The 25,148-nt window shown below is 50.3% G+C and overlaps 1 protein-coding gene across 1 annotated transcript in view; it reads left to right on the top strand.

The window, feature by feature from the left end:
- LOC139241566 (inactive dipeptidyl peptidase 10-like) overlaps positions 1 to 21,941 on the top strand; it is a gene marked incomplete at its 3' end in the record, with an annotated part of 89,856 nt that extends 67,915 nt beyond the window's left edge. Inside the window, exons 3-6 of the mRNA XM_070870052.1 lie at positions 8,764 to 8,861; positions 10,078 to 10,201; positions 20,322 to 20,360; positions 21,834 to 21,941. Of these exons, the coding sequence (XP_070726153.1) occupies positions 8,764 to 8,861; positions 10,078 to 10,201; positions 20,322 to 20,360; positions 21,834 to 21,941 (369 nt within the window). The remainder of the gene's footprint in view (positions 1 to 8,763; positions 8,862 to 10,077; positions 10,202 to 20,321; positions 20,361 to 21,833) is intronic.
- Positions 21,942 to 25,148: the final 3,207 nt, after the last annotated feature.

Raw genomic sequence — 25,148 nt, 5'->3', positions numbered from 1 at the left:
GTCTGTCACTCTCTCCCTGTCTGTCACTCTCTCTCCCTGTCTGTCACTCTCTCCCTGTCTGTCACTCTCTCCCTGTCTGTCAGTCTCTCCCTGTCTGTCACTCTCTCCCTGTCTGTCACTCTCTCCCTGTCTGTCACTCTCTCTCCCTGTCTGTCACTCTCTCCCTGTCTGTCACTCTCTCTCCTTGTCTGTCACTCTCCCTGTCTGTCACTCTCTCCCTGTCTGTCACTCTCTCCCTGTCTGTCACTCTCTCCCTGTCTGTCACTCTCTCTCCCTGTCTGTCACTCTCTCCCTGTCTGTCACTCTCTCCCTGTCTGTCACTCTCTCTCCCTGTCTGTCACTCTCTCCCTGTCTGTCACTCTCTCTCCCTGTCTGTCACTCGCTCTCCCTGTCTGTCACTCTCTCCCTGTCTGTCACTCTCTCCCTGTCTGTCACTCTCTCCCTGTCTGTCACTCTCTCTCTGTCTGTCTCTCTCTCCCTGTCTGTCACTCTCTCCCTGTCTGTCACTCTCTCCCTGTCTGTCACTCTCTCTCTCTCTGTCTGTCTCTCTCTCCCTGTCTGTCACTCTCTCCCTGTCTGTCACTCTCTCCCTGTCTGTCACTCTCTCTCCCTGTCTGTCACTCTCTCCCTGTCTGTCACTCTCTCCCTGTCTGTCACTCTCTCTCCCTGTCTGTCACTCTCTCCCTGTCTGTCACTCTCTCCCTGTCTGTCACTCTCTCTCCCTGTCTGTCACTCTCTCTCTGTCTGTCACTCTCTCCCTGTCTGTCACACTCTCCCTGTCTGTCACTCTCTCTCTGTCTGTCACTCTCTCCCTGTATGTCACTCTCTCCCTGTCTGTCACTCTCTCTCCCTGTCTGTCACTCTCTCTCTGTCTGTCACTCTCTCCCTGTATGTCACTCTCTCCCTGTCTGTCACTCTCTCCCTGTCTGTCACTCTCTCCCTGTATGTCACTCTCTCCCTGTCTGTCACTCTCTCCCTGTCTGTCACACTCTCCCTGTCTGTCACTCCCTCCCTGTCTGTCAGTCTCTCCCTGTCTGTCACTCTCTCTCCCTGTCTGTCACTCTCTCCCTGTCTGTCACTCTCTCCCTGTCTGTCACACTCTCCCTGTCTGTCACTCCCTCCCTGTCTGTCACTCTCTCCCTGTCTGTCACTCTCTCCCTGTATGTCACTCTCTCCCTGTCTGTCACTCTCTCCCTGTCTGTCACTCTCTCCCTGTCTGTCACTCTCTCCCTGTCTGTCACTCTCTCTCTGTCTGTCACTCTCTCTCCCTGTCTGTCACTCTCTCTCCCTGTCTGTCACTCTCTCTCTCTGTCTGTCACTCTCTCTCTGTCTGTCTCTCTCTCCCTGTCTGTCACTCTCTCTCCCTGTCTGTCACTCCCTCCCTGTCTGTCACTCTCTCCCTGTCTGTCACTCTCTCCCTGTATGTCACTCTCTCCCTGTCTGTCACTCTCTCCCTGTCTGTCACTCTCTCTCCCTGTCTGTCACTCTCTCTCCCTGTCTGTCACTCTCTCCCTGTCTGTCACTCTCTCTCCCTTTCTGTCACTCTCTCTCCCTGTCTGTCACTCTCTCTCCCTGTCTGTCACTCTCTCCCTGTCTGTCACACTCTCTCCCTGTCTGTCACTCTCTCTCCCTGTCTGTCACTCTCTCCCTGTCTGTCACTCTCTCTCCCTGTCTGTCACTCTCTCCCTGTCTGTCACTCTCTCCCTGTCTGTCACTATCTCTCCCTGTCTGTCACTCTCTCTCCCTGTCTGTCACTCTCTCCCTGTCTGTCACTCTCTCCCTGTCTGTCACTCTCTTTCCCTGTCTGTCACTCTCTCTCCCTGTCTGTCCCTCTCTCCCTGTCTGTCACTCTCTCCCTGTCTGTCACTCTCTCTCCCTGTCTGTCACTCTCTCCCTGTCTGTCACTCTCTCCCTGTCTGTCACTCTCTCTCTCTGTCTGTCTCTCTCTCCCTGTCTGTCACTCTCTCCCGGTCTGTCACTCTCTCCCTGTCTGTCACTCTCTCCCTGTCTGTCACTCTCTCTCCCTGTCTGTCACTCTCTCTCCCTGTCTGTCACTCTCTCTCCCTGTCTGTCACTCTCTCTCCCTGTCTGTCTCTCTCTCTCCCTGTCTGTCACTCTCTCTCTGTCTGTCACTCTCTCTCTCTCTCTCTGTCTCTCTCTCCCTGTCTGTCACTCTCTCCCTGTCTGTCACTCTCTCTCTCTGTCTGTCTCTCTCTCCCTGTCTGTCACTCTCTCCCTGTCTGTCACTCTCTCCCTGTCTGTCACTCTCTCCCCCTGTCTGTCACTCTCTCTCCCTGTCTGTCACTCTCTCCCTGTCTGTCACTCTCTCTCCCTGTCTGTCACTCTCTCCCTGTCTGTCACTCTCTCCCTGTCTGTCAGTCTCTCCCTGTCTGTCACTCTCTCCCTGTCTGTCACTCTCTCCCTGTCTGTCACTCTCTCTCCCTGTCTGTCACTCTCTCCCTGTCTGTCACTCTCTCTCCTTGTCTGTCACTCTCCCTGTCTGTCACTCTCTCCCTGTCTGTCACTCTCTCCCTGTCTGTCACTCTCTCCCTGTCTGTCACTCTCTCTCCCTGTCTGTCACTCTCTCCCTGTCTGTCACTCTCTCCCTGTCTGTCACTCTCTCTCCCTGTCTGTCACTCTCTCCCTGTCTGTCACTCTCTCTCCCTGTCTGTCACTCGCTCTCCCTGTCTGTCACTCTCTCCCTGTCTGTCACTCTCTCCCTGTCTGTCACTCTCTCTCTGTCTGTCTCTCTCTCCCTGTCTGTCACTCTCTCCCTGTCTGTCACTCTCTCCCTGTCTGTCACTCTCTCTCTCTCTGTCTGTCTCTCTCTCCCTGTCTGTCACTCTCTCCCTGTCTGTCACTCTCTCCCTGTCTGTCACTCTCTCTCCCTGTCTGTCACTCTCTCCCTGTCTGTCACTCTCTCCCTGTCTGTCACTCTCTCTCCCTGTCTGTCACTCTCTCCCTGTCTGTCACTCTCTCCCTGTCTGTCACTCTCTCTCCCTGTCTGTCACTCTCTCTCTGTCTGTCACTCTCTCCCTGTCTGTCACACTCTCCCTGTCTGTCACTCTCTCTCTGTCTGTCACTCTCTCCCTGTATGTCACTCTCTCCCTGTCTGTCACTCTCTCTCCCTGTCTGTCACTCTCTCTCTGTCTGTCACTCTCTCCCTGTATGTCACTCTCTCCCTGTCTGTCACTCTCTCCCTGTCTGTCACTCTCTCCCTGTATGTCACTCTCTCCCTGTCTGTCACTCTCTCCCTGTCTGTCACACTCTCCCTGTCTGTCACTCCCTCCCTGTCTGTCAGTCTCTCCCTGTCTGTCACTCTCTCTCCCTGTCTGTCACTCTCTCCCTGTCTGTCACTCTCTCCCTGTCTGTCACACTCTCCCTGTCTGTCACTCCCTCCCTGTCTGTCACTCTCTCCCTGTCTGTCACTCTCTCCCTGTATGTCACTCTCTCCCTGTCTGTCACTCTCTCCCTGTCTGTCACTCTCTCCCTGTCTGTCACTCTCTCCCTGTCTGTCACTCTCTCTCTGTCTGTCACTCTCTCTCCCTGTCTGTCACTCTCTCTCCCTGTCTGTCACTCTCTCTCTCTGTCTGTCACTCTCTCTCTGTCTGTCTCTCTCTCCCTGTCTGTCACTCTCTCTCCCTGTCTGTCGCTCTCTCTCCCTGTCTGTCACTCTCTCCCTGTCTGTCACTCTCTCCCTGTCTGTCACTCTCTCCCTGTCTGTCACTCTCTCCCTGTCTGTCACTCTCTCTCTGTCTGTCTCTCTCTCCCTGTCTGTCACTCTCTCTCCCTGTCTGTTGCTCTCTCTCCCTGTCTGTCACTCTCTCTCCCTGTCTGTCACTCTCTCTCTGTCTGTCACTCTCTCTCTGTCTGTCTCTCTCTCCCTGTCTGTCACTCTCTCTCCCTGTCTGTCGCTCTCTCTCTCTGTCTGTCACTCTCTCCCTGTCTGTCACTCTCTCTCTGTCTGTCACTCTCTCTCCCTGTCTGTCACTCTCTCCCTGCCTGTCACTCTCTCTCCCTGTCTGTCACTCTCTCTGTCTGTCACTCTCTCTCCCTATCTGTCACTCTCTCTGTCTGTCACTCTCTCTCCCTGTCTGTCACACTCTCCCTGTCTGTCACTCTCTCTCTGTCTGTCACTCTCCCTGTCTGTCACTCTCTCCCTGTCTGTCACTCTCTCCCTGTCTGTCACTCTCTCTCCCTGTCTGTCACTCTCTCTCCCTGTCTGTCACTCTCTCTCCCTGTCTGTCACTCTCTCCCTGTCTGTCACTCTCTCTCCCTGTCTGTCACTCTCTCCCTGTCTGTCACTCTCTCCCTGTCTGTCACTCTCTCTCCCTGTCTGTCACTCTCTCTCCCTGTCTGTCACTCTCTCCCTGTCTGTCACTCTCTCTCCCTGTCTGTCACTCTCTCTCCCTGTCTGTCACTCTCTCTCCCTGTCTGTCACTCTCTCCCTGTCTGTCACTCTCTCTCCCTGTCTGTCACTCTCTCTCCCTGTCTGTCACTCTCTCTCCCTGTCTGTCACTCTCTCCCTGTCTGTCACTCTCTCTCCCTGTCTGTCACTCTCTCTCCCTGTCTGTCACTCTCTCTCCCTGTCTGTCACTCTCTCCCTGTCTGTCACTCTCTCTCCCTGTCTGTCACTCTCTCTCCCTGTCTGTCACTCTCTCTCCCTGTCTGTCACTCTCTCCCTGTCTGTCACTCTCTCTCCCTGTCTGTCACTCTCTCCCTGTCTGTCACTCTCTCTCTGTCTGTCACTCTCTCTCTGTCTGTCACTCTCTCTCCCTGTGTGTCACTCTCTCCCTGTCTGTCACTCTCTCCCTGTCTGTCACTCTCTCTCCCTGTCTGTCACTCTCTCCCTGTCTGTCACTCTCTCTCCCTGTCTGTCACTCTCTCTCTGTCTGTCACTCTCTCTCCCTGTCTGTCACTCTCTCCCTGTCTGTCACTCTCTCCCTGTCTGTCACTCTCTCCCTGTCTGTCACTCTCTCTCCCTGTCTGTCACTCTCTCTCCCTGTCTGTCACTCTCTCTCCCTGTCTGTCACTCTCTCCCTGTCTGTCACTCTCTCTCCCTGTCTGTCACTCTCTCCCTGTCTGTCACTCTCTCTCCCTGTCTGTCTCTCTCTCCCTGTCTGTCACTCTCTCTCCCTGTCTGTCACTCTCTCCCTGTCTGTCACACTCTCTCCCTGTCTGTCACTCTCTCCCTGTCTGTCACTCTCTCTCCCTGTCTGTCACTCTCTCTCCCTGTCTGTCTCTCTCTCTCTGTCTGTCACTCTCTCTCCCTGTCTGTCACTCTCTCCCTGTCTGTCACTCTCTCTCCCTGTCTGTCACTCTCTCCCTGTCTGTCACTCTCTCCCTGTCTGTCACTCTCTCTCCCTGTCTGTCACTCTCTCTCCCTGTCTGTCACTCTCTCTCCCTGTCTGTCACTCTCTCTCCCTGTCTGTCACTCTCTCCCTGTCTGTCACTCTCCCCCTGTCTGTCACTCTCTCCCTGTCTGTCACTCTCTCTCCCTGTCTGTCACTCTCTCTCTGTCTGTCACTCTCTCTCTGTCACTCTCTCCCTGTCTGTCACTCTCTCTCCCTGTCTGTCACTCTCTCCCTGTCTGTCACTCTCTCCCTGTCTGTCACTCTCTTTCCCTGTCTGTCACTCTCTCTCCCTGTCTGCCCCTCTCTCCCTGTCTGTCACTCTCTCCCTGTCTGTCACTCTCTCTCCCTGTCTGTCACTCTCTCCCTGTCTGTCACTCTCTCCCTGTCTGTCACTCTCTCTCTCTGTCTGTCACTCTCTCCCTGTCTGTCACTCTCTCCCGGTCTGTCACTCTCTCCCTGTCTGTCACTCTCTCCCTGTCTGTCACTCTCTCTCCCTGTCTGTCACTCTCTCTCCCTGTCTGTCACTCTCTCTCCCTGTCTGTCTCTCTCTCTCCCTGTCTGTCACTCTCTCTCTGTCTGTCACTCTCTCTCTCTCTCTCTGTCTCTCTCTCCCTGTCTGTCACTCTCTCCCTGTCTGTCACTCTCTCTCTCTGTCTGTCTCTCTCTCCCTGTCTGTCACTCTCTCCCTGTCTGTCACTCTCTCCCTGTCTGTCACTCTCTCCCCCTGTCTGTCACTCTCTCTCCCTGTCTGTCACTCTCTCCCTGTCTGTCACTCTCTCTCCCTGTCTGTCACTCTCTCCCTGTCTGTCACTCTCTCCCTGTCTGTCAGTCTCTCCCTGTCTGTCACTCTCTCCCTGTCTGTCACTCTCTCCCTGTCTGTCACTCTCTCTCCCTGTCTGTCACTCTCTCCCTGTCTGTCACTCTCTCTCCCTGTCTGTCACTCTCCCTGTCTGTCACTCTCTCCCTGTCTGTCACTCTCTCCCTGTCTGTCACTCTCTCCCTGTCTGTCACTCTCTCTCCTGTCTGTCACTCTCTCCCTGTCTGTCACTCTCTCCCTGTCTGTCACTCTCTCTCCCTGTCTGTCACTCTCTCCCTGTCTGTCACTCTCTCTCCCTGTCTGTCACTCTCTCTCCCTGTCTGTCACTCTCTCCCTGTCTGTCACTCTCTCCCTGTCTGTCACTCTCTCTCTGTCTGTCTCTCTCTCCCTGTCTGTCACTCTCTCCCTGTCTTTCACTCTCTCCCTGTCTGTCACTCTCTCTCTCTGTCTGTCTCTCTCTCCCTGTCTGTCACACTCTCCCTGTCTGTCACTCTCTCTCTGTCTGTCACTCTCTCCCTGTATGTCACTCTCTCCCTGTCTGTCACTCTCTCCCTGTCTGTCACTCTCTCTCCCTGTCTGTCACTCTCTCTCTGTCTGTCACTCTCTCCCTGTATGTCACTCTCTCCCTGTCTGTCACTCTCTCCCTGCCTGTATGTCACTCTCTCCCTGTCTGTCACTCTCTCCCTGTCTGTCACTCTCTCCCTGTATGTCACTCTCTCCCTGTCTGTCACTCTCTCCCTGTCTGTCACTCTCTCCCTGTCTGTCACTCTCTCCCTGTCTGTCAGTCTCTCCCTGTCTGTCACTCTCTCTCCCTGTCTGTCACTCTCTCCCTGTCTGTCACTCTCTCTCCCTGTCTGTCACTCTCTCTCCCTGTCTGTCACTCTCTCTCCCTGTCTGTCACTCTCTCTCCCTGTCTGTCACTCTCTCCTCTGTCTGTCACTCTCTCCCTGTCTGTCACTCTCTCTCTGTCTGTCACTCTCCCCCTGTCTGTCACTCTCTCCCTGTCTGTCACTCTCTCTCCCTGTCTGTCACTCTCTCCCTGTCTGTCACTCTCTCTCTGTCTGTCACTCTCTCTCCCTGTCTGTCACTCTCTCTCCCTGTCTGTCACTCTCTCTCTCTGTCTGTCACTCTCTCTCTGTCTGTCTCTCTCTCCCTGTCTGTCACTCTCTCTCCCTGTCTGTCGCTCTCTCTCCCTGTCTGTCACTCTCTCTCTGTCTGTCACTCTCTCTCTGTCTGTCTCTCTCTCCCTGTCTGTCACTCTCTCTCCCTGTCTGTCGCTCTCTCTCCCTGTCTGTCACTCTCTCTCCCTGTCTGTCACTCTCTCTCTGTCTGTCACTCTCTCTCTGTCTGTCTCTCTCTCCCTGTCTGTCACTCTCTCTCCCTGTCTGTCGCTCTCTCTCTCTGTCTGTCACTCTCTCCCTGTCTGTCACTCTCTCTCCCTGTCTGTCACTCTCTCTCCCTGTCTGTCACTCTCTCTCCCTATCTGTCACTCTCTCTGTCTGTCACTCTCTCTCCCTGTCTGTCACACTCTCCCTGTCTGTCACTCTCTCTCTGTCTGTCACTCTCCCTGTCTGTCACTCTCTCCCTGTCTGTCACTCTCTCCCTGTCTGTCACTCTCTCTCCCTGTCTGTCACTCTCTCTCCCTGTCTGTCACTCTCTCTCCCTGTCTGTCACTCTCTCCCTGTCTGTCACTCTCTCTCCCTGTCTGTCACTCTCTCCCTGTCTGTCACTCTCTCCCTGTCTGTCACTCTCTCTCCCTGTCTGTCACTCTCTCTCCCTGTCTGTCACTCTCTCTCCCTGTCTGTCACTCTCTCTCCCTGTCTGTCACTCTCTCCCTGTCTGTCACTCTCTCTCCCTGTCTGTCACTCTCTCTCCCTGTCTGTCACTCTCTCTCCCTGTCTGTCACTCTCTCCCTGTCTGTCACTCTCTCTCCCTGTCTGTCACTCTCTCCCTGTCTGTCACTCTCTCTCCCTGTCTGTCACTCTCTCTCTGTCTGTCACTCTCTCTCTGTCACTCTCTCCCTGTCTGTCACTCTCTCTCCCTGTCTGTCACTCTCTCTCCCTGTCTGTCACTCTCTCTCCCTGTCTGTCGCTCTCCCTCCCTCTCTCCCTCCCTCTCTCCCTCCCTCCCTCTCTCCCTCCCTCTCTCCCTCCCTCTCTCCCTCCCTCCCTTTCTCTCTCCCTCTCTGACTCTCTCTGACTCTCTCTCTCTCTCTCTCTCCCCCTCACTCTGTCTCTCCCCCTCCCTCTCTGTCTCTCTCTGTCCCTCTGTCTCTCCCTCCCTCTCTCTCTCCCTCTCTCCCTCCCTCCCTTTCTCTCTCCCTCTCTGTCTCTCTCTCTCTCTCTCTCTCTCCCAACCCTCTCTCTCTCTCTCCCTCCCTCTCTCTCTCCCTCCCGCTCTCTCTTCCTCTCTGTCTATCTTCCTCTCTCTCTCTGTCTCTCTCCGTCTCACTCTGTCTCTCTTGACATGACTCTTTTTCACTCACAGCTGACAAATACGCCACTTCCCCGCTGCCAATCTCACGTTCCTCTGCTCAGACTGGTTGGTATGTTGTTGGTATTTGATGTGTTGGAACCTATCTGTGTTTTCCAGGCCGGGCAGCCCATTCCTTCCGTTACTCTGTTTGTGGTGAACCTGTACGGACCCGCGCACACCCTGGAACTGATCCCGCCCGAGAGCTTCCGGTCCAGGTACCCACAGCACCATCACTGCACCGACACCCCCAGGGCCAGGGGAGGGAGGGGAGGGGAGGGGTGAGAGGGTGAGGGGGGGCTGAGAGTATGGAGGGGTGAGAGGTCGCGAGAGTCCGGGGGGGGGGGGTGGTGAGATTGCGGGGGGTGGGGTGAGAGTGCGGGGGGGGTGGGGGGTGGGTGAGAGTGCGGGGAGGTGAGAGTGCGGGGGGGTGAGAGTGCGGTGGGGGGGTGAGAGTGCGGGGGGGGGTGAGAGTGCGGGGGGGGGCTGAGAGTGCGGGGGGTGGGGTGAGAGTGCGGGGGGGTGAGAGTGCAGGGGGGGGCCGGTGAGAGGGCACAGGGGATGATGGGGGGAAGAGGTTGAGGAGGGAGAGGGTGAGGGGCGGGTGAAGTGGTGGGGGTGGGGGGTGGGGGCGAGAGGGCGAGGGGGGGTGAGGTGGTTGGGGGGTGAGAGGGCACAGGAGGGTGGAGTGTGAGGTTGGTGGGTGGTGAGAGGGTGAGGGGGTGGGGCAGTGAGAGGGTAAGGGGGGGTGAGAGGCGCCGAGGGGGTGACGGGTTGAGAGGGTGAGGGGGATGAGAGGGCGAGGGGGGGTGGGGGATGAGGTGACGGGGGACTGGGGGGTGAGAGGGTGAGGGGGGTGAGAGGGCGAGGGGGGGTGGGGGATGAGATGACGGGGGGCTGGGGGGGTGAGAGGGTGAGGGGGATGAGAGGGCGAGGGGGTGTGGGGGATGAGGTGACGGGGGGCTGGGGGGTGAGAGGGTGAGGGGGATGAGAGGGCGAGGGGGTGTGGGGGATGAGGTGACGGGGGGCTGGGGGGTGAGAGGGTGCGGGGGTGAGAGGCGCCGGGGGGGGGTGAGAGAGTGGGGAAAGCATTTAAAGGCGCACTTCAAAGATCGAAAAAAATTCCCAAATGTTCCCCCATCAGGGCTGCAGGATCCGATAGTTTTACAAGTTAGGGGAAGATTGGATCAGGAAAATCATTTTTACTTGGGAAGAAATATTGCATGCAGCCCCGCCTGGTCGAACAGCTCCCCTGGTGGAGCAGCACCCCCTGGTGGAGCAGAGCTGGTGGTGCAGAGCGCCCTGAATTAATTCTCAGTCCGACTGCACAATCTCTGCCTTCTTCATTGGGTGACCCTTGAGTGGCCAGTGGCTCGAGCTGACCCCATCTCACCATCTGTAACCCTCGTGTCATCTGCCCCCTCTGCCCCCCAGGGACTATTATATCACCATGGGAACCTGGGTTAGCAGCACCCGTGTGGCTGTGAGATGGTTAAACCGAGCGCAGAACGTCTCCATTCTCACCTGGTGCGAGGCTACGACAGGAGCATGTGTGCAGGTGAGTGAGGAACCCACGGCCATCTTAAACTTCTCTCCCAACTCTCTGTACATCTACAGCCATCTCTGTCCATCTACCCTTCTGTCTCTCTCCTCTCTCTCTATCCATTATCACTCTCTGTCCATCTATCCTTCTGTCTCTCTCCTCTCTCTCTATCCATTATCACTCTCTGTCCATCTACCCTTCTGTCTCTCTCCTCTCTCTCTATCCATTATCACTCTCTGTCCATCTACCCTTCTGTCTCTCTCCTCTCTCTCTATCCATTATTACTCTCTATCTATCTATCCTTCTGTCTCTCTCCTCTCTCTCTATCCATTATCACTCTCTATCCATCTATCCTTCTTTCTCTCCCCATCACTCTCTGTCCATTATCACTCTATCCATTTATCCTTCTGTCTCTCTCATCACTCTCTATCCATTATCACTCTCTATCCATCGATCCTTATGTCTCTACCCATCATTCTCTGTCCATTATCACTCTCTATCCATCTATCTTTCTGTCGCTCTCCTCTCTCTCTATCCATTATCACTCTCTATCCATCTATCCTTCTATTTCTCTCCTCTCTCTATCCATTATCACTCTCTATCCATCTGTCCTGCTGTTTCTCTCCTCTCTCTGTCCATTATCACTCTCTGTCCATCTATCCTTCTGTCTCTCTCCTCTCTCTCTATCCATTATCACTCTCTATCCATCTATCCTTCTATTTCTCTCCTCTCTCTATCCATTATCACGCTCTGTCCATCTATCCTTCTGTCTCTCTCCTCTCTCTCTATCCATTATCACTCTCTATCCATCTATCCTTCTGTCTCTCATCTCTCTATCCATTATCACTCTCTATCCATCTATCTTTCTGTCTCTCTCCTCTCTCTATCCATTATCACTCTCTATCCATCTATCTTTCTGTCTCTCTCCTCTCTCTCTATCCATTATCACGCTCTGTCCATCGATCCTTCTGTCTCTCTCCCCTCTCTCTATCCATTATCATTCTCTGTCCATCTATCCTGCTGTCTCTCTCCCATCTCTCTATCCATTATCACTCTCTGTCCATTTATCCTTCTATCTCTCCCATCACTCTCTATCCATTATCACTCTCTATCCATCTATCCTTCTGTTCTCTCCTCTCTCTATCCATTATCACTCTCTATCCATCTATCCTTCTGTCTCTCTCCTCTCTCTCTATCCATTATCACTGTCCATCTATACTTCTGTCTCTCTCCTCTCTCTATCCATTATCACTCTCTATCCATCTATCCTTCTGTCTCTCTCCTCTCTATCCATTATCACTCTCTATCCATCTATCCTTCTGTCTCTCTCCTCTCTCTCTATCCATTATTACTCTCTATCTATCTATCCTTCTGTCTCTCTCCTCTCTCTATCCATTATCACTCTCTATCCATCTATCCTTCTATTTCTCTCCTCTCTCTCTATCCATTATCACTCTCTATCCATCTATCCTTCTATTTCTCTCCTCTCTCTATCCATTATCACTCTCTATCCATCTGTGCTGCTGTTTCTCTCCTCTCTCTGTCCATTATCACTCTCTGTCCATCTATCCTTCTGTCTCTCTCCTCTCTCTCTATCCATTATCACTCTCTATCCATCTATCCTTCTATTTCTCTCCTCTCTCTATCCATTATCACTCTCTGTCCATCTATCCTTCTGTCTCTCTCCTCTCTCTCTATCCATTATCACTCTCTATCCATCTATCCTTCTGTCTCTCATCTCTCTATCCATTATCACTCTCTATCCATCTATCTTTCTGTCTCTCTCCTCTCTCTATCCATTATCACTCTCTATCCATCTATCTTTCTGTCTCTCTCCTCTCTCTTTATCCATTATCACTCTCTATCCATCTATCCTTCTGTCTCTCTCCTCTCTATCCATTATCACTCTCAATCCATCTATCCTTCTGTCTCTCCTCTCTCTATCCATTATCACTCTCTATCCATCTATCTTTCTGTCTCTCTCCTCTCTCTCTATCCATTATCACTCTCTATCCATCTATCATTCTGTCTCTCTCCTCTCCCTCTATCCATTATCACTCTCTATCCATCTATCCTTCTGTCTCTTTCCTCTCTCTCTATCCATTATCACTCTCTATTCATCTATCCTTCTGTCTCTCTCCTCTCTCTATCCATTATCACTCTCTATCCATCTATCCTTCTGTCTCTCTCCTCTCTATCCATTATCACTCTCTATCCATCTATCCTTCTGTCTCTTTCCTCTCTCTCTATCCATTATCACTCTCAATCCATCTATCCTTCTGTCTCTCCTCTCTCTATCCATTATCACTCTCTATCCATCTATCTTTCTGTCTCTCTCCTCTCTCTCTATCCATTATCACTCTCTGTCCATCAATCCTTCTGTCGCTCTCCTCCCTCTCTATCCATCATCACTATCTATCCATCTATCCTTCTATCGCTCCACATCACTCTCTGTCCATTATCACTCTCTATCCATCTATCCTTCTGTCTCTCTCCTCTCTCTCTATCCATTATCACTCTCTGTCCATCTATCTTTCTGTCTCTCTCCTCTCTCTGTCCATTATCACTCTCTATCCATCTATCCTCTCTCTCTATCCATTATCACTCTCTGTCCATCTATACTTCTGTGTCTCTCCTCTCTCTCTCTATCCATTATCACTCTGTCCATCTATCCTTCTGTCTCTCTCCTCTCTCTCTATCCATTATCACTCTCGATCCATCTATCCTTCTGTCTCTCTCCTCTCTCTCTATCCAATATCACTCTCTGTCCATCTATCCTTCTGTCTCTCTCCTCTCTCTCTATCCATTATCACACTCAATCCATTTATTCTTCTGTCTCTCTACCATCTCTCTATCCCTATCACTCTCTGTCCATCTACCCTTCTGTCTCTCTCCTCTATCCATTCTCACTCTCAATCCATCTATCCTTCTGTCTCTCTCCTCTCTATCCATTATCACTCTCTATCCATCTATCCTTCTGTCTCTCTCCTCTCTCTCTATCCATTATTACTCTCTATCTATCTATCCTTCTGTCTCTCTCCTCTCTCTCTATCCATTATCACTCTCTATCCATCTATCCTTCTTTCTCTCCCCATCACTCTCTGTCCATTATCACTCTATCCATTTATCCTTCTGTCTCTCTCATCACTCTCTATCCATTATCACTCTCTATCCATCGATCCTTCTGTCTCTCTCCTCTCTCTCTATCCATTATCACTCTCTATCCATCTATCCTTCTATTTCTCTCCTCTCTCTCTATCCATTATCACTCTCTATCCATCTATCCTTCTATTTCTCTCCTCTCTCTATCCATTATCACTCTCTATCCATCTGTCCTGCTGTTTCTCTCCTCTCTCTGTCCATTATCACTCTCTGTCCATCTATCCTTCTGTCTCTCTCCTCTCTATCTATCCATTATTACTCTCTATCCATCGATCCTTCTGTCTCTCTCCTTTCTCTATCCATTATCACTCTCTGTCCATCTATCCTTCTGTCTCTCTCCTCTCTCTCTATCCATTATCACTCTCTATCCATCTATCCTTCTGTCTCTCATCTCTCTATCCATTATCACTCTCTATCCATCTATATTTCTGTCTCTCTCCTCTCTCTATCCATTATCACTCTCTATCCATCTATCTTTCTGTCTCTCTCCTCTCTCTCTATCCATTATCATTCTCTATCCATCGATCCTTCTGTCTCTCTCCTCTCTCTCTATCCATTATCACTCTCTGTCCATCTATCCTTCTGTCTCTCTCCTCTCTCTCTATCCATTATCACTGTCCATCTATACTTCTGTCTCTCTCCTCTCTCTATCCATTATCACTCTCTATCCATCTATCCTTCTGTCTCTCTCCTCTCTCTTTATCCATTATCACTCTCTATCCATCTATCCTTCTGTCTCTCTCCTCTCTATCCATTATTACTCTCTATCTATCTATCCTTCTGTCTCTCTCCTCTCTCTCTATCCATTATCACTCTCTATCCATCTATCCTTTTTTCTCTCCCCATCACTCTCTGTCCATATCACTCTCTATCCATCGATCCTTCTTTCTCTCCCCATCACTCTCTATCCATTATCACTCTCTGTCCATCTATCCTTCTGTCTCTCTCCTCTCTCTCTATCCATTATCACTCTCTATCCATCTATCCTTCTATTTCTCTCCTCTCTCTCTATCCATTATCACTCTCTATCCATCTATCCTTCTATTTCTCTCCTCTCTCTATCCATTATCACTCTCTATCCATCTGTCCTGCTGTTTCTCTCCTCTCTCTGTCCATTATCACTCTCTGTCCATCTATCCTTCTGTCTCTCTCCTCTCTATCTATCCATTATTACTCTCTATCCATCGATCCTTCTGTCTCTCTCCTCTCTCTATCCATTATCACTCTCTGTCCATCTATCCTTCTGTCTCTCTCCTCTCTCTCTATCCATTATCACTCTCTATCCATCTATCCTTCTGTCTCTCATCTCTCTATCCATTATCACTCTCTATCCATCTATCTTTCTGTCTCTCTCATCTCTCTATCCATTAGCACTCTCTATCCATCTATCTTTCTGTCTCTCTCCTCTCTCTCTATCCATTATCATTCTCTATCCATCGATCCTTCTGTCTCTCTCCTCTCTCTCTATCCATTATCACTCTCTGTCCATCTATCCTTCTGTCTCTCTCCTCTCTCTCTATCCATTATCACTCTCTATCCATCTATCCTCCTGACTCTCTCCTCTCTCTCTATCCATTATCACACTCCATCCATCTATCCTTCTGTCTCTCTCCTCTCTCTTTATCCATTATCACTCTCTATCCATCTATCCTTCTGTCTCTCTCCTCTCTCTCTATCCATTATCACTCTCAATCCATCTATCCTTCTGTCTCTTTCCTCTCTCTCTATCCATTATCACTCTCTATTCATCTATCCTTCTGTCTCTCTCCTCTCTCTATCCATTATCACTCTCTATCCATCTATCCTTCTGTCTCTCTCCTCTCTATCCATTATCACTCTCTATCCATCTATCCTTCTGTCTCTCTCCTCTCTCTCTATACATTATCACGCTCTATCCATCTATCATTCTGTCTCTCTCCTCTCTCTCTATCCATTATTACTCTATCCATCTATCCTCCTGTCTCTCTCCTCTCTCTATCCATTATCACTCTCTGTCCATCAATCCTTCTGTCGCTCTCCTCCCTCTCTATCCATCATCACTATCTATCCATCTATCCTTCTATCTCTCCACATCACTCTCTGTCCATTATCACTCTCTATCCATCTATCCTTCTGTCTCTCTCCTCTCTCTCTATCCATTATCACTCTCTGTCCATCTATCTTTCTGTCTCTCTCCTCTCTCTGTCCATTATCACTCTCTATCCATCTAACCTCTCTCTCTATCCATTATCACTCTCTGTCCATCTATACTTCTGTGTCTCTCCTCTCTCTCTCTATCCATTATCACTCTGTCCATCTATCCTTCTGTCTCTCTCCTCTCTCTCTATCCATTATCACTCTCTGTCCATCTATCTTTCTGTCTCTCTCCTCTCTCTGTCCATTATCACTCTCTATCCATCTATCCTCTCTCTCTATCCATTATCACTCTCTGTCCATCTATACTTCTGTGTCTCTCCTCTCTCTCTCTATCCATTGTCACTCTGTCCATCTATCCTTCTGTCTCTCTCCTCTCTCTCTATCCATTATCACTCTCGATCCATCTATCCTTCTGTCTCTCTCCTCTCTCTCTATCCAATATCACTCTCTACCCATCTATCCTTCTGTCTCTCTCCTCTCTCTCTATCCATTATCACACTCAATCCATTTATCCTTCTGTCTCTCTCCCATCTCTCTATCCCTATCACTCTCTGTCCATCTATCCTCCTGTCTCTCTCCTCTCTCTCTATCCATTATCACACTCAATCCATCTATCCTTCTGTCTCTCTCCCATCTCTCTATCCATTATCACTCTCTATCCATCTATCCTTCTGTCTCTGCTTTCTCTCTATCCATTATCACTCTCTATCCATCTATCCTTCTGTCTCTCTCCTCTCTCTCTATCCATTATCACTCTCTATCCATCTATCCTTCTGTCTCTCTCCCATCTCTATCCATTATCACTCTCTATCCATCTATCCTTCTGTCTCTCTGCTTTCTCTCTATGCATTATCACTCTCTATCCATCTATCTTTCTGTCTCTCTCCTCTCTCTCTATCCATTATCACTCTCTATCCATCTATCCTTCTGTCTCTCTCCTCTCTCTCTATCCATTATCACTCTCTATCCATCTATCCTTCTGTCTCTCTCCTCTCTCTCTATCCATTATCACTCTCTATCCATCTATCCTTCTGTCTCTCTCCTCTCTATCCATTATCACTCTCTATCCATCTATCCTTCTGCCTCTCTCCTCTTTCTATCCATTATCACTCTCTATCCATCTATCCTTCTGTCTCTCTCCTCTCTCTCTATCCATTATCACTCACTATCCATCTATCCTTCTGTCTCTCTCCTCTCTCTTTATCCATTATCACTCTCTATCCATCTATCCTTCTGTCTCTCTTCTCTCTCTATCCATTATCACTCTCTATCCATCTATCCTTCTGTCTCTCTACTCTCTCTCTATCCATTATCACTCTCTATCCATCTATCCTTCTGTCTCTCTCCTCTCTTTCTATCCATTATCACTCTCTATCCATCTATCCTTCTGTCTCTCTCCTCTCTCTATCCATTATCACTCTCTATCCATCTATCCTTCTGTCTCTCTCCTCTCTCTATCCATTATCACTCTCCATCCATCTATCCTTCTGTCTCTCTCCTCTCTCTCTATCCATTATCACTCTCCATCCATCTATCCTTCTGTCTCTCTCCATCACTCTATATATATCCATTATCACTCTCGAACCATCACTACCAATCTGTACCGGTATCTTTCTATCCATTCATCACTCTACCTCATTCTATCTATCCAATAATCTATCTATCCATCACTTTCTCTATATCAGACTCCCTGTCCATCTGATTAATATACCCTCGATTATACCCCAGCCTGTAACTCACTCCCGGATATCTGTTATTCTCTATATAAACTCCCCTGAACCCCTCGATTAGATTCCAGCCTGTAAATCACTCCCGGGTATCTGTTATTCTCTATATAAACTCCCCTGAACCCCTCGATTAGATTCCAGCCTGTAACTCACTCCCGGGTATCCGTTATTCTATATATAAACCCCCCGAACCACTCGATTAGATTCGAGCCTGTAACTCACTCCCGGGTATCTGTTATTCTATATATAAACCCCCCGAACCCCTCGATTAGATTCGAGCCTGTAACTCACTCCCGGGTATCTGTTATTCTATATATAAACCCCCCGAACCCCTCGATTAGATTCCAGACTGTAACTCACTCCCGGGTATCCGTTATTCTATATATAAACCCCCTCCCCCGAACCCCTCGATTCGATTCCAGCCTGTAACTCACTCCCAGGTATCTGTTATTCTATATATAAACCCCCTCCCCCGAACACCTCGATTAGATTCCAGCCTGTAACTCACTCCCAGGTATCTGTTATTCTATATATAAACCTCCCGAACCCCTCGATTAGATTCCAGCCTGTAACTCACTCCCGGGTATCTGTTATTCTATATATAAACCCCCCGAACCCCTCGATTAGATTCCAGCCTGTAACTCACTCCCGGGTATCTGTTATTCTATATATAAACCTCCCCGAACCCCTCGATTAGATTCCAACCTGTAACTCACTCCCGGGTATCTGTTATTCTATATATAAACCTCCCCGAACCCCTCGATTAGATTCCAGCCTGTAACTCACTCCCGAGTATCTGTTATTCTATATATAAACCCCCCCGAACCACTCGATTTGATTCCAGCCTGTAACTCACTCCCAGGTATCTGTTATTCTATATATAAACCCTCCCGAACCCCTCGATTAGATTCCAGCCTGTAACTCACTCCCGGGTATCTGTTATTCTATATATAAACCCCCCCGAACCCCTCGATTAGATTCCAGCCTGTAAGTCACTCCCGGGTATCTGTCATTCTATATATAAACCCCCCGAACCCCTCGATTAGATTCCAGCCTGTAAGTCACTCCCGGGTATCTGTCATTCTATATATAAACCCCCCGAACCCCTCGATTAGATTCCAGCCTGTAACTCACTCCCGGGTATCTGTTATTCTACATATAAACCACCCCGAACCCCTCGATTAGATTCGAGCCTGTATCTCACTCCCAGGTATCTGTTATTCTATATATAAACCCTCCGAACCCCTCGATTAGATTCCAGCCTGTAACTCACTCCCGGGTATCTGTTATTCTATATATAAAGCCCCCGAACCCCTCGATTAGATTCCAGCCTGTAGCTCACTCCCGGGTATCTGTTATTCTATATATAACCCCCCCCAAACCCCTCGATTAGATTCGAGCCTGTAACTCACTCCCGGGTATCTGTTATTCTATATATAAACCCCCCGAACCCCTCGATTTGATTCCAGCCTGTAACTCACTCCCGGGTATCTGTTATTCTATATATAAACCCCCCCCCGAACCACTCGATTAGATTCCAGCCTGTAACTCACTCCCGGGTATCTGTTATTCTATATATAAACCCCCCGAACCCCTCGATTTGATTCCAGCCTGTAACTCACTCCCGGGTATATGTTATTCTATATATCAAACCCCCGAGCCCCTCGATTTGATTCCAGCCTGTAACTCACTCTCGGGTATCTGTTATTCTATATATAAACCCCCCCCGAACCCCTCGATTAGATTCCAGCCTGTAACTCACTCCCGGGTATCTGTTATTCTATATATAAACCCCCCCGAACCCCTCGATTAGATTCCAGCCTGTAACTCACTCCCGGGTATCTGTTATTCTATATATAAACCCCCCGAACCCCTCGATTAGATTCCAGACTGTAACTCACTCCCGGGTATCCGTTATTCTATATATAAACCCCCCGAACCCCTCGATTTGATTCCAGCCTGTAACTCACTCCCGGGTATCTGTTATTCTATATATAAACCCCCCCCCCCGAACCCCTCGATTAGATTCCAGCCTGTAACTCACTCCCGGGTATCTGTTATTCTATATATAAACCCCCCCAAACCCCTCGATTTGATTCCAGCCTGTAACTCACTCCCGGGTATATGTTATTCTATATATAAACCCGCCCGAACCCCTCGATTTGATTCCAGCCTGTAACTCACTCCCGGGTATCTGTTATTCTATATATAAACCCCCCGAACCCCTCGATTAGATTCCAGCCTGTAACTCACTCCCGGGTATCTGTTATTCTATATATAAACTCCCCGAACCCCTCGATTTGATTCCAGCCTGTAACTCACTCCCGGGTATCTGTTATTCTATATATAAACCCCCCCCCGAACCCCTCGATTAGATTTCAGCCTGTAACTCACTCCCAGGTATCTGTTATTCTATATATAAACCCCCCGAGCCCCTCGATTAGATTCCAGCCTGTAACTCACTCCCGGGTATCTGTTATTCGATATATAAACCCCCCGAACCCCTCGATTAGATTCCAGCCTGTAACTCACTCCCAGGTATCTGTTATTCTATATATAAACCCACCCGAACCCCTCGATTAGATCCCAGCCTGTATCTCACTCCCGGGTATCTGTTATTCTATCTATAAACCCCCCAAACCCCTCGATTAGATTCCAGCCTGTAACTCACTCCTGGGTATCTGTTATTCGATATATAAACCCCCTGAACCCCTCGATTAGATTCCAGCCTGTAACTCACTCCCGGGTATCTGTTATTCTATATATAACCCCCCCGAACCCCTCGATTAGATTCCAGCCTGTAACTCACTCCCGGGTATCTGTTATTCTATATATAAACCCCCCGAACCCCTCGATTAGATTCCAGCCTGTAACTCACTCCCAGGTATCTGTTATTCTCTATATAAACTCCCCGAACCCCTCGATTAGATTCCAGCCTGTAACTCACTCCCGGGTATCTGTTATTCTATATATAAACCCCCCCGAACCCCTCGATTAGATTCCAGCCTGTAACTCACTCCCGGGTATGCGCTATTCTCTGTAAGTGATTGACTTACCTGATTTTAAATGCTCCATGATTCTCGTTACGTGTATGCGAGTTTATCTTTCAGAAACACAGGATTTCCTCAGGTGCCTGGCTGATTAAACAGGTGATTTTGTTTGGAATTTAAATTTCTGAACTTATGTTTTTTGATTATAAACAAACAACAACAATTACATTTATATTGCGTCTCTAACACAGTAAAATGTCCCAAGCCACTTCATAAGAACGTTCCCAAACAAGAATTTTCACCGAGCTACATAAGGAGACATTAGGACAAGTGTTCAAAAGCTTGATCAAAGAGGTAGGCTTTCAGAAGGGTCTGTGAGGCGGAGAGGTTCAGGGAGGGAATTCCAGAGCCTGGGGTCGCAGGCAGCTGAAGATATGGCCGCCAATGGTGGAGCGATGGAAATCGAGGGATGGTGAAGAGGGCAGAATTGGAGGAGCGCAGAGATCTCGGAGGGGTGTCGGGGCTGGAGGAGCGAGGCCATGGAATAATTGGAAGAGGAGGATGAGAATTTAAAAATTGAGGGATTGCCAGACCAGGAGCCAGCGTAGGTCAGCGCGCACGGAGGGAGGGGCTGTGTCTGCACTGGGGCGTTGGCTCAGTGAGATTAAGCAGTGAGTAGCTGCACTGTAGACTTTCCCGCTCAATCCCTGCTCTGTGTGGGCTGTTGGTTGCTGAAGGGGGATGGCAGGGTGGGAAGGGGGATGGCAGGGTGGGGAGGGGGGTTCTGTAATTCAGCCCTGAACCCTCTGGGTGAGGACAGTGTCCAGTGGCCTCGGCAGGATGGGTTTTGACCAGGCACGACGCCTCTTGCAGTCGAATTTCCAGTTATCACTGCCCAGGTGACTGACTGAGTGAGTGACTGACTGAATGACTGACTGAGTGACTGAATGACTGAGTGACTGAATGACTGAGTGAGTGACTGACTGAATGACTGACTGAATGACTGACCGAGTGACCGAGTGAGTGAGTGAGTGACTGAGTGAGTGAGTGACTAACTGACTGAGTGACTGACTGAGTGAGTGACTGACTGAGTGAGTGACTAACTAACTGACTGAGTGAGTGACTGAGTGAGTGACTGACTGAGTGAGTGACTGAGTGAGTGACTGAGTGACTGAGTGACTGAGTGAGTGAGTGACTGACTGAGTGACTGACTGACCGAGTGACTGACTGTGAGTGACTGAGTGACTGAGTGAGCGACTGACTGAGTGAGTGACTGACTGAGTGACTGAGTGAGTGAGTGACCGAGTGACTGACTGAGTGAGTGAGTGACTGACCGACCGAGTGACTGACCGAGTGACTGACCGAGTGACTGAGTGAGTGAGTGACTGACTGAGTGAGTGACTGAGTGACTGAGTGACTGACTGAGTGACTGAGTGACTGACTGAGTGAGTGACTGACTGAGTGACTGACTGAGTGACTGAGTGAGTGAGTGACCGAGTGACCGACCGAGTGACTGACCGAGTGACCGCCCGAGTGACCGACCGAGGGACTGACCGAGGGACTGACCGAGTGACTGACCGAGTGCGGAGCCACTGACCCAGTCACTGACCGACTGACTTTTTCTCTCCGCAGGGCGAGCGGCCGCTATTCACCTCCGACGGCGGCACCTTTTTCCTGACCGTCCCGACCAAGCAAGGAGCGCGCGGGGAGTTCCAGCACCTGGCCACATTCCGGCCCCAGGTAAATCCGTCCGGGAGCATCGGCCCGTCCGCACTGACCCACACTCTGGGTCTGACCCCCGACCCACACTCAGGGTCTGACCCCCACCCACACTCAGGGTCTGACCCCCAACCCACACTCAGGGTCTGACCCCCAACCCACACTCAGGGTCTGACCCCTGACCCCCACTCAGGGTCTGACCCCCAACCCCCCCTGACCCACACTCAGGGTCTGACCCCCGACCCACACTCAGGGTCTGACCCCCAACCCACACTCAGGGTCTGACCCCTGACCCCCACTTAGGGTCTGACCCCCAACCCCCCCGACCCACACTCAGGGTCTGACCCCCGACCCCACCCAACCTGGACCTACAATCAGGGTCTGACCCCCGACCCACACTCAGGGACTGACCCCTGACCCCCCCCGACCCATACTCAGGGTCTGACCCTCGACCCCCCCGACCCACACTCAGGGTCTGACCCCTGACCCCCCCAACCCACACTAAGGGTCTGACCCCCAACCCCCCCGACCCACATTCAGGGTCTGACCCCCGACCCCCCCAACCCACATTCAGGGTCTGAAACCTGAACCCCCGACCCACACTCAGGGTCTGACCCCTGACCCCCCGACCCACACTCAGGGTCTGACCCCCGACCCCCACGACCCACATTCAGGGTCTGACCACCGACCCCCCCCCAACCCACGCTCAGGGTCTGACCCCCGACCCCCCCCCAACCTGGACCTACAATCAGGGTCTGACCCCCGACCCACACTCGGGGTCTGACCCCCGACCCACACTCAGGCTCTGACTCCCGACCCCCCGATCCACAATCAGGGTCGACCTGGTCTGTGCCTCACCGCATCCCAAACCATCTCTGCCCCACACAGACCAATCTCTCCCTCCCTCTCTGTCTCTGTATCGGTCTCTCTCTCTCTCTCTCTCACTCTCTGTCTCTGTGTGTGTCTCTCTCTCTCCCTCTCTCTCTCACACTGTCTCTCTCTCACTAACTCTCTCTCTCACTGTATGTCTCTCTCCCCCTATCTCTACCCCCCTCTCTCTCCCCTTCTCTCACTCTCACTCACTGTATGACTCCCCCTCTCTCTCTCTTTCACACTGTATGTCTGTCTCTCTCTCTCTCTCTCACACTGTATGTCTCTCTCTCTCTCACACACTGTATGTCTCTCTCTCTCTCACACTGTATGTCTCTCTCTCTCTCTCTCACACTGTATGTCTCTCTCTCTCTCTCTCTCTCACACTGTATGTCTCTCCCTCTCTCTCTCACTGTATGTCTCTCTCTCTCTCACACTGTATGTCTCTCTCTCTCACTCTCTCATTGTATCTCTCTCTCTCACACTGTATCTGTCTCTCTCTCACACTGTATGTCTCTCTCTCTCTCTCTCTCTCTCATTGTATCTCTCTCTCTCTCACACTGTATCTCTCTCTCTCTCACACTGTATGTCTCTCTCTCTCTCTCTCTCACACTGTATCTGTCTCTCCCTCTCTCACTCTCACTGTATGTCTCTCTCTCTCTCTCTCACTGTATGTCTCTCTCTCTCTCTCTCACACTGTATCTGTCTCTCTCTCACACTGTATCTCTCTCTCTCACACTGTATGTCTCTCTCTCTCACACTGTATGTCTCTCTCTCTCTCTCTCACTCACTGTATCTGTCTCTCTCTCACACTGTATCTCTCTCTCTCTCACACTGTATGTCTGTCTCTCTCTCACACTGTATGTCTCTCCCTCTCTCTCTCTCACTGTATGTCTCTCTCTCTCTCACACACTGTATGTCTCTCTCTCTCTCACACTGTATCTGTCTCTCTCTCACACTGTATGTCTCTCTTTCTCACACTGTATGTCTCTCTCTCTCTCACACTGTATCTGTCTCTCTCACACTGTATGTCTCTCTCTCTCACGCTGTATGTCTGTCTCTCTCTCTCTCTCTCCACTGTATCTCTCTCTCTCTCACACTGTATGTCTCTCTTTCTCTCTCTCACACTGTATGTCTCTCTCTCTCTCTCACACTGTATGTCTCTCTCTCTCTCTCTCACACTGTATGTCTCTCTTTCTCTCTCTCATACTGTATGTATCTCTCTCTCTCACACTGTATGTCTCTCTCTCTCTCTCACACTGTATGTCTTTCTCTCTCTCACACACTGTATGTCTTTCTCTCTCTCACACACTGTATGTCTCTCTCTCACTGTATGTCTCTCTCTCTCTCTCTCACTGTATGTCTCTCTCTCGCTCTCTCACTGTATGTCTCTCTCTCTCTCTCACACTGTATGTCTCTCTCTCTCTCTCACACACTGTATCTCTCTCTCTCTCTCACACTGTATGTCTCTCTCTCTCTCTCACACTGTATGTCTCTCTCTCTCTCACACTGTATGTCTCTCTCTCTCTCACACTGTATCTGTCTCTCTCTCTCACACTGTATGTCTCTCTCTCTCTCACTGTATGTCTCTCTCTCTCTCTCTCTCTCACACTGTATGTCTCTCTCTCTCTCACACTGTATCTGTCTCTCTCTCTCACACTGTATGTCTCTCTCTCTCTCTCTCACTGTATGTCTCTCTCTCTCTCTCTCACTGTATGTCTCTCTCTCTCTCTCACACTGTATGTCTCTCTCTCTCTCTCACTGTATGTCTCTCTCTCTCTCTCACTGTATCTCTCTCTCTCTCTCTCTCACTGTATGTCTCTCTCTATCTCTCTCTCTCACTGTATGTCTCTCTCTCTCTCTCTCTCTCTCTCTCTCACTGTCTCTCTCTCTCTCACTATGTCTCTCTCTCTCTCACTCACTGTATGTCTCTCTCTCTCTCTCTCTCTCTCTCTCACTGTCTCTCTCTCTCTCACTATGTCTCTCTCTCTCTCACTGTATGTCTCTCTCCCTCTCTCTCACTCACTGTATGTCTCTCTCTCTCTCTCACTCACTGTATGTCTCTCTCTCTCTCACTGTATGTCTCTCTCTCTCTCACACTGTATGTTTCTCTCTCTCACTGTATCTCTCTCTCTCTCTCACTGTATCTCTCTCTCTCTCTCACTGTATGTCACTCTCTCTCTCTCACTGTATCTCTCTCTCTCTCTCTCACTGTATCTCTCTCTCTCTCACACTGTATGTCTCTCTCTCTCTCTCACTGTATCTCTCTCTCTCTCTCACTGTATCTCTCTCTCTCTCTCACTGTATCTCTCTCTCTCTCACACTGTATGTCTCTCTCTCTCTCACACTGTATGTCTC

This window comes from Pristiophorus japonicus, unplaced genomic scaffold (genome assembly GCF_044704955.1).
Source record: "Pristiophorus japonicus isolate sPriJap1 unplaced genomic scaffold, sPriJap1.hap1 HAP1_SCAFFOLD_1111, whole genome shotgun sequence".
Classification (NCBI taxonomy): Eukaryota; Metazoa; Chordata; class Chondrichthyes; family Pristiophoridae; genus Pristiophorus; species Pristiophorus japonicus.
Note: the sequence above shows the minus strand (reverse complement) of the source record. Positions and strands in the feature narration are given on the sequence as shown.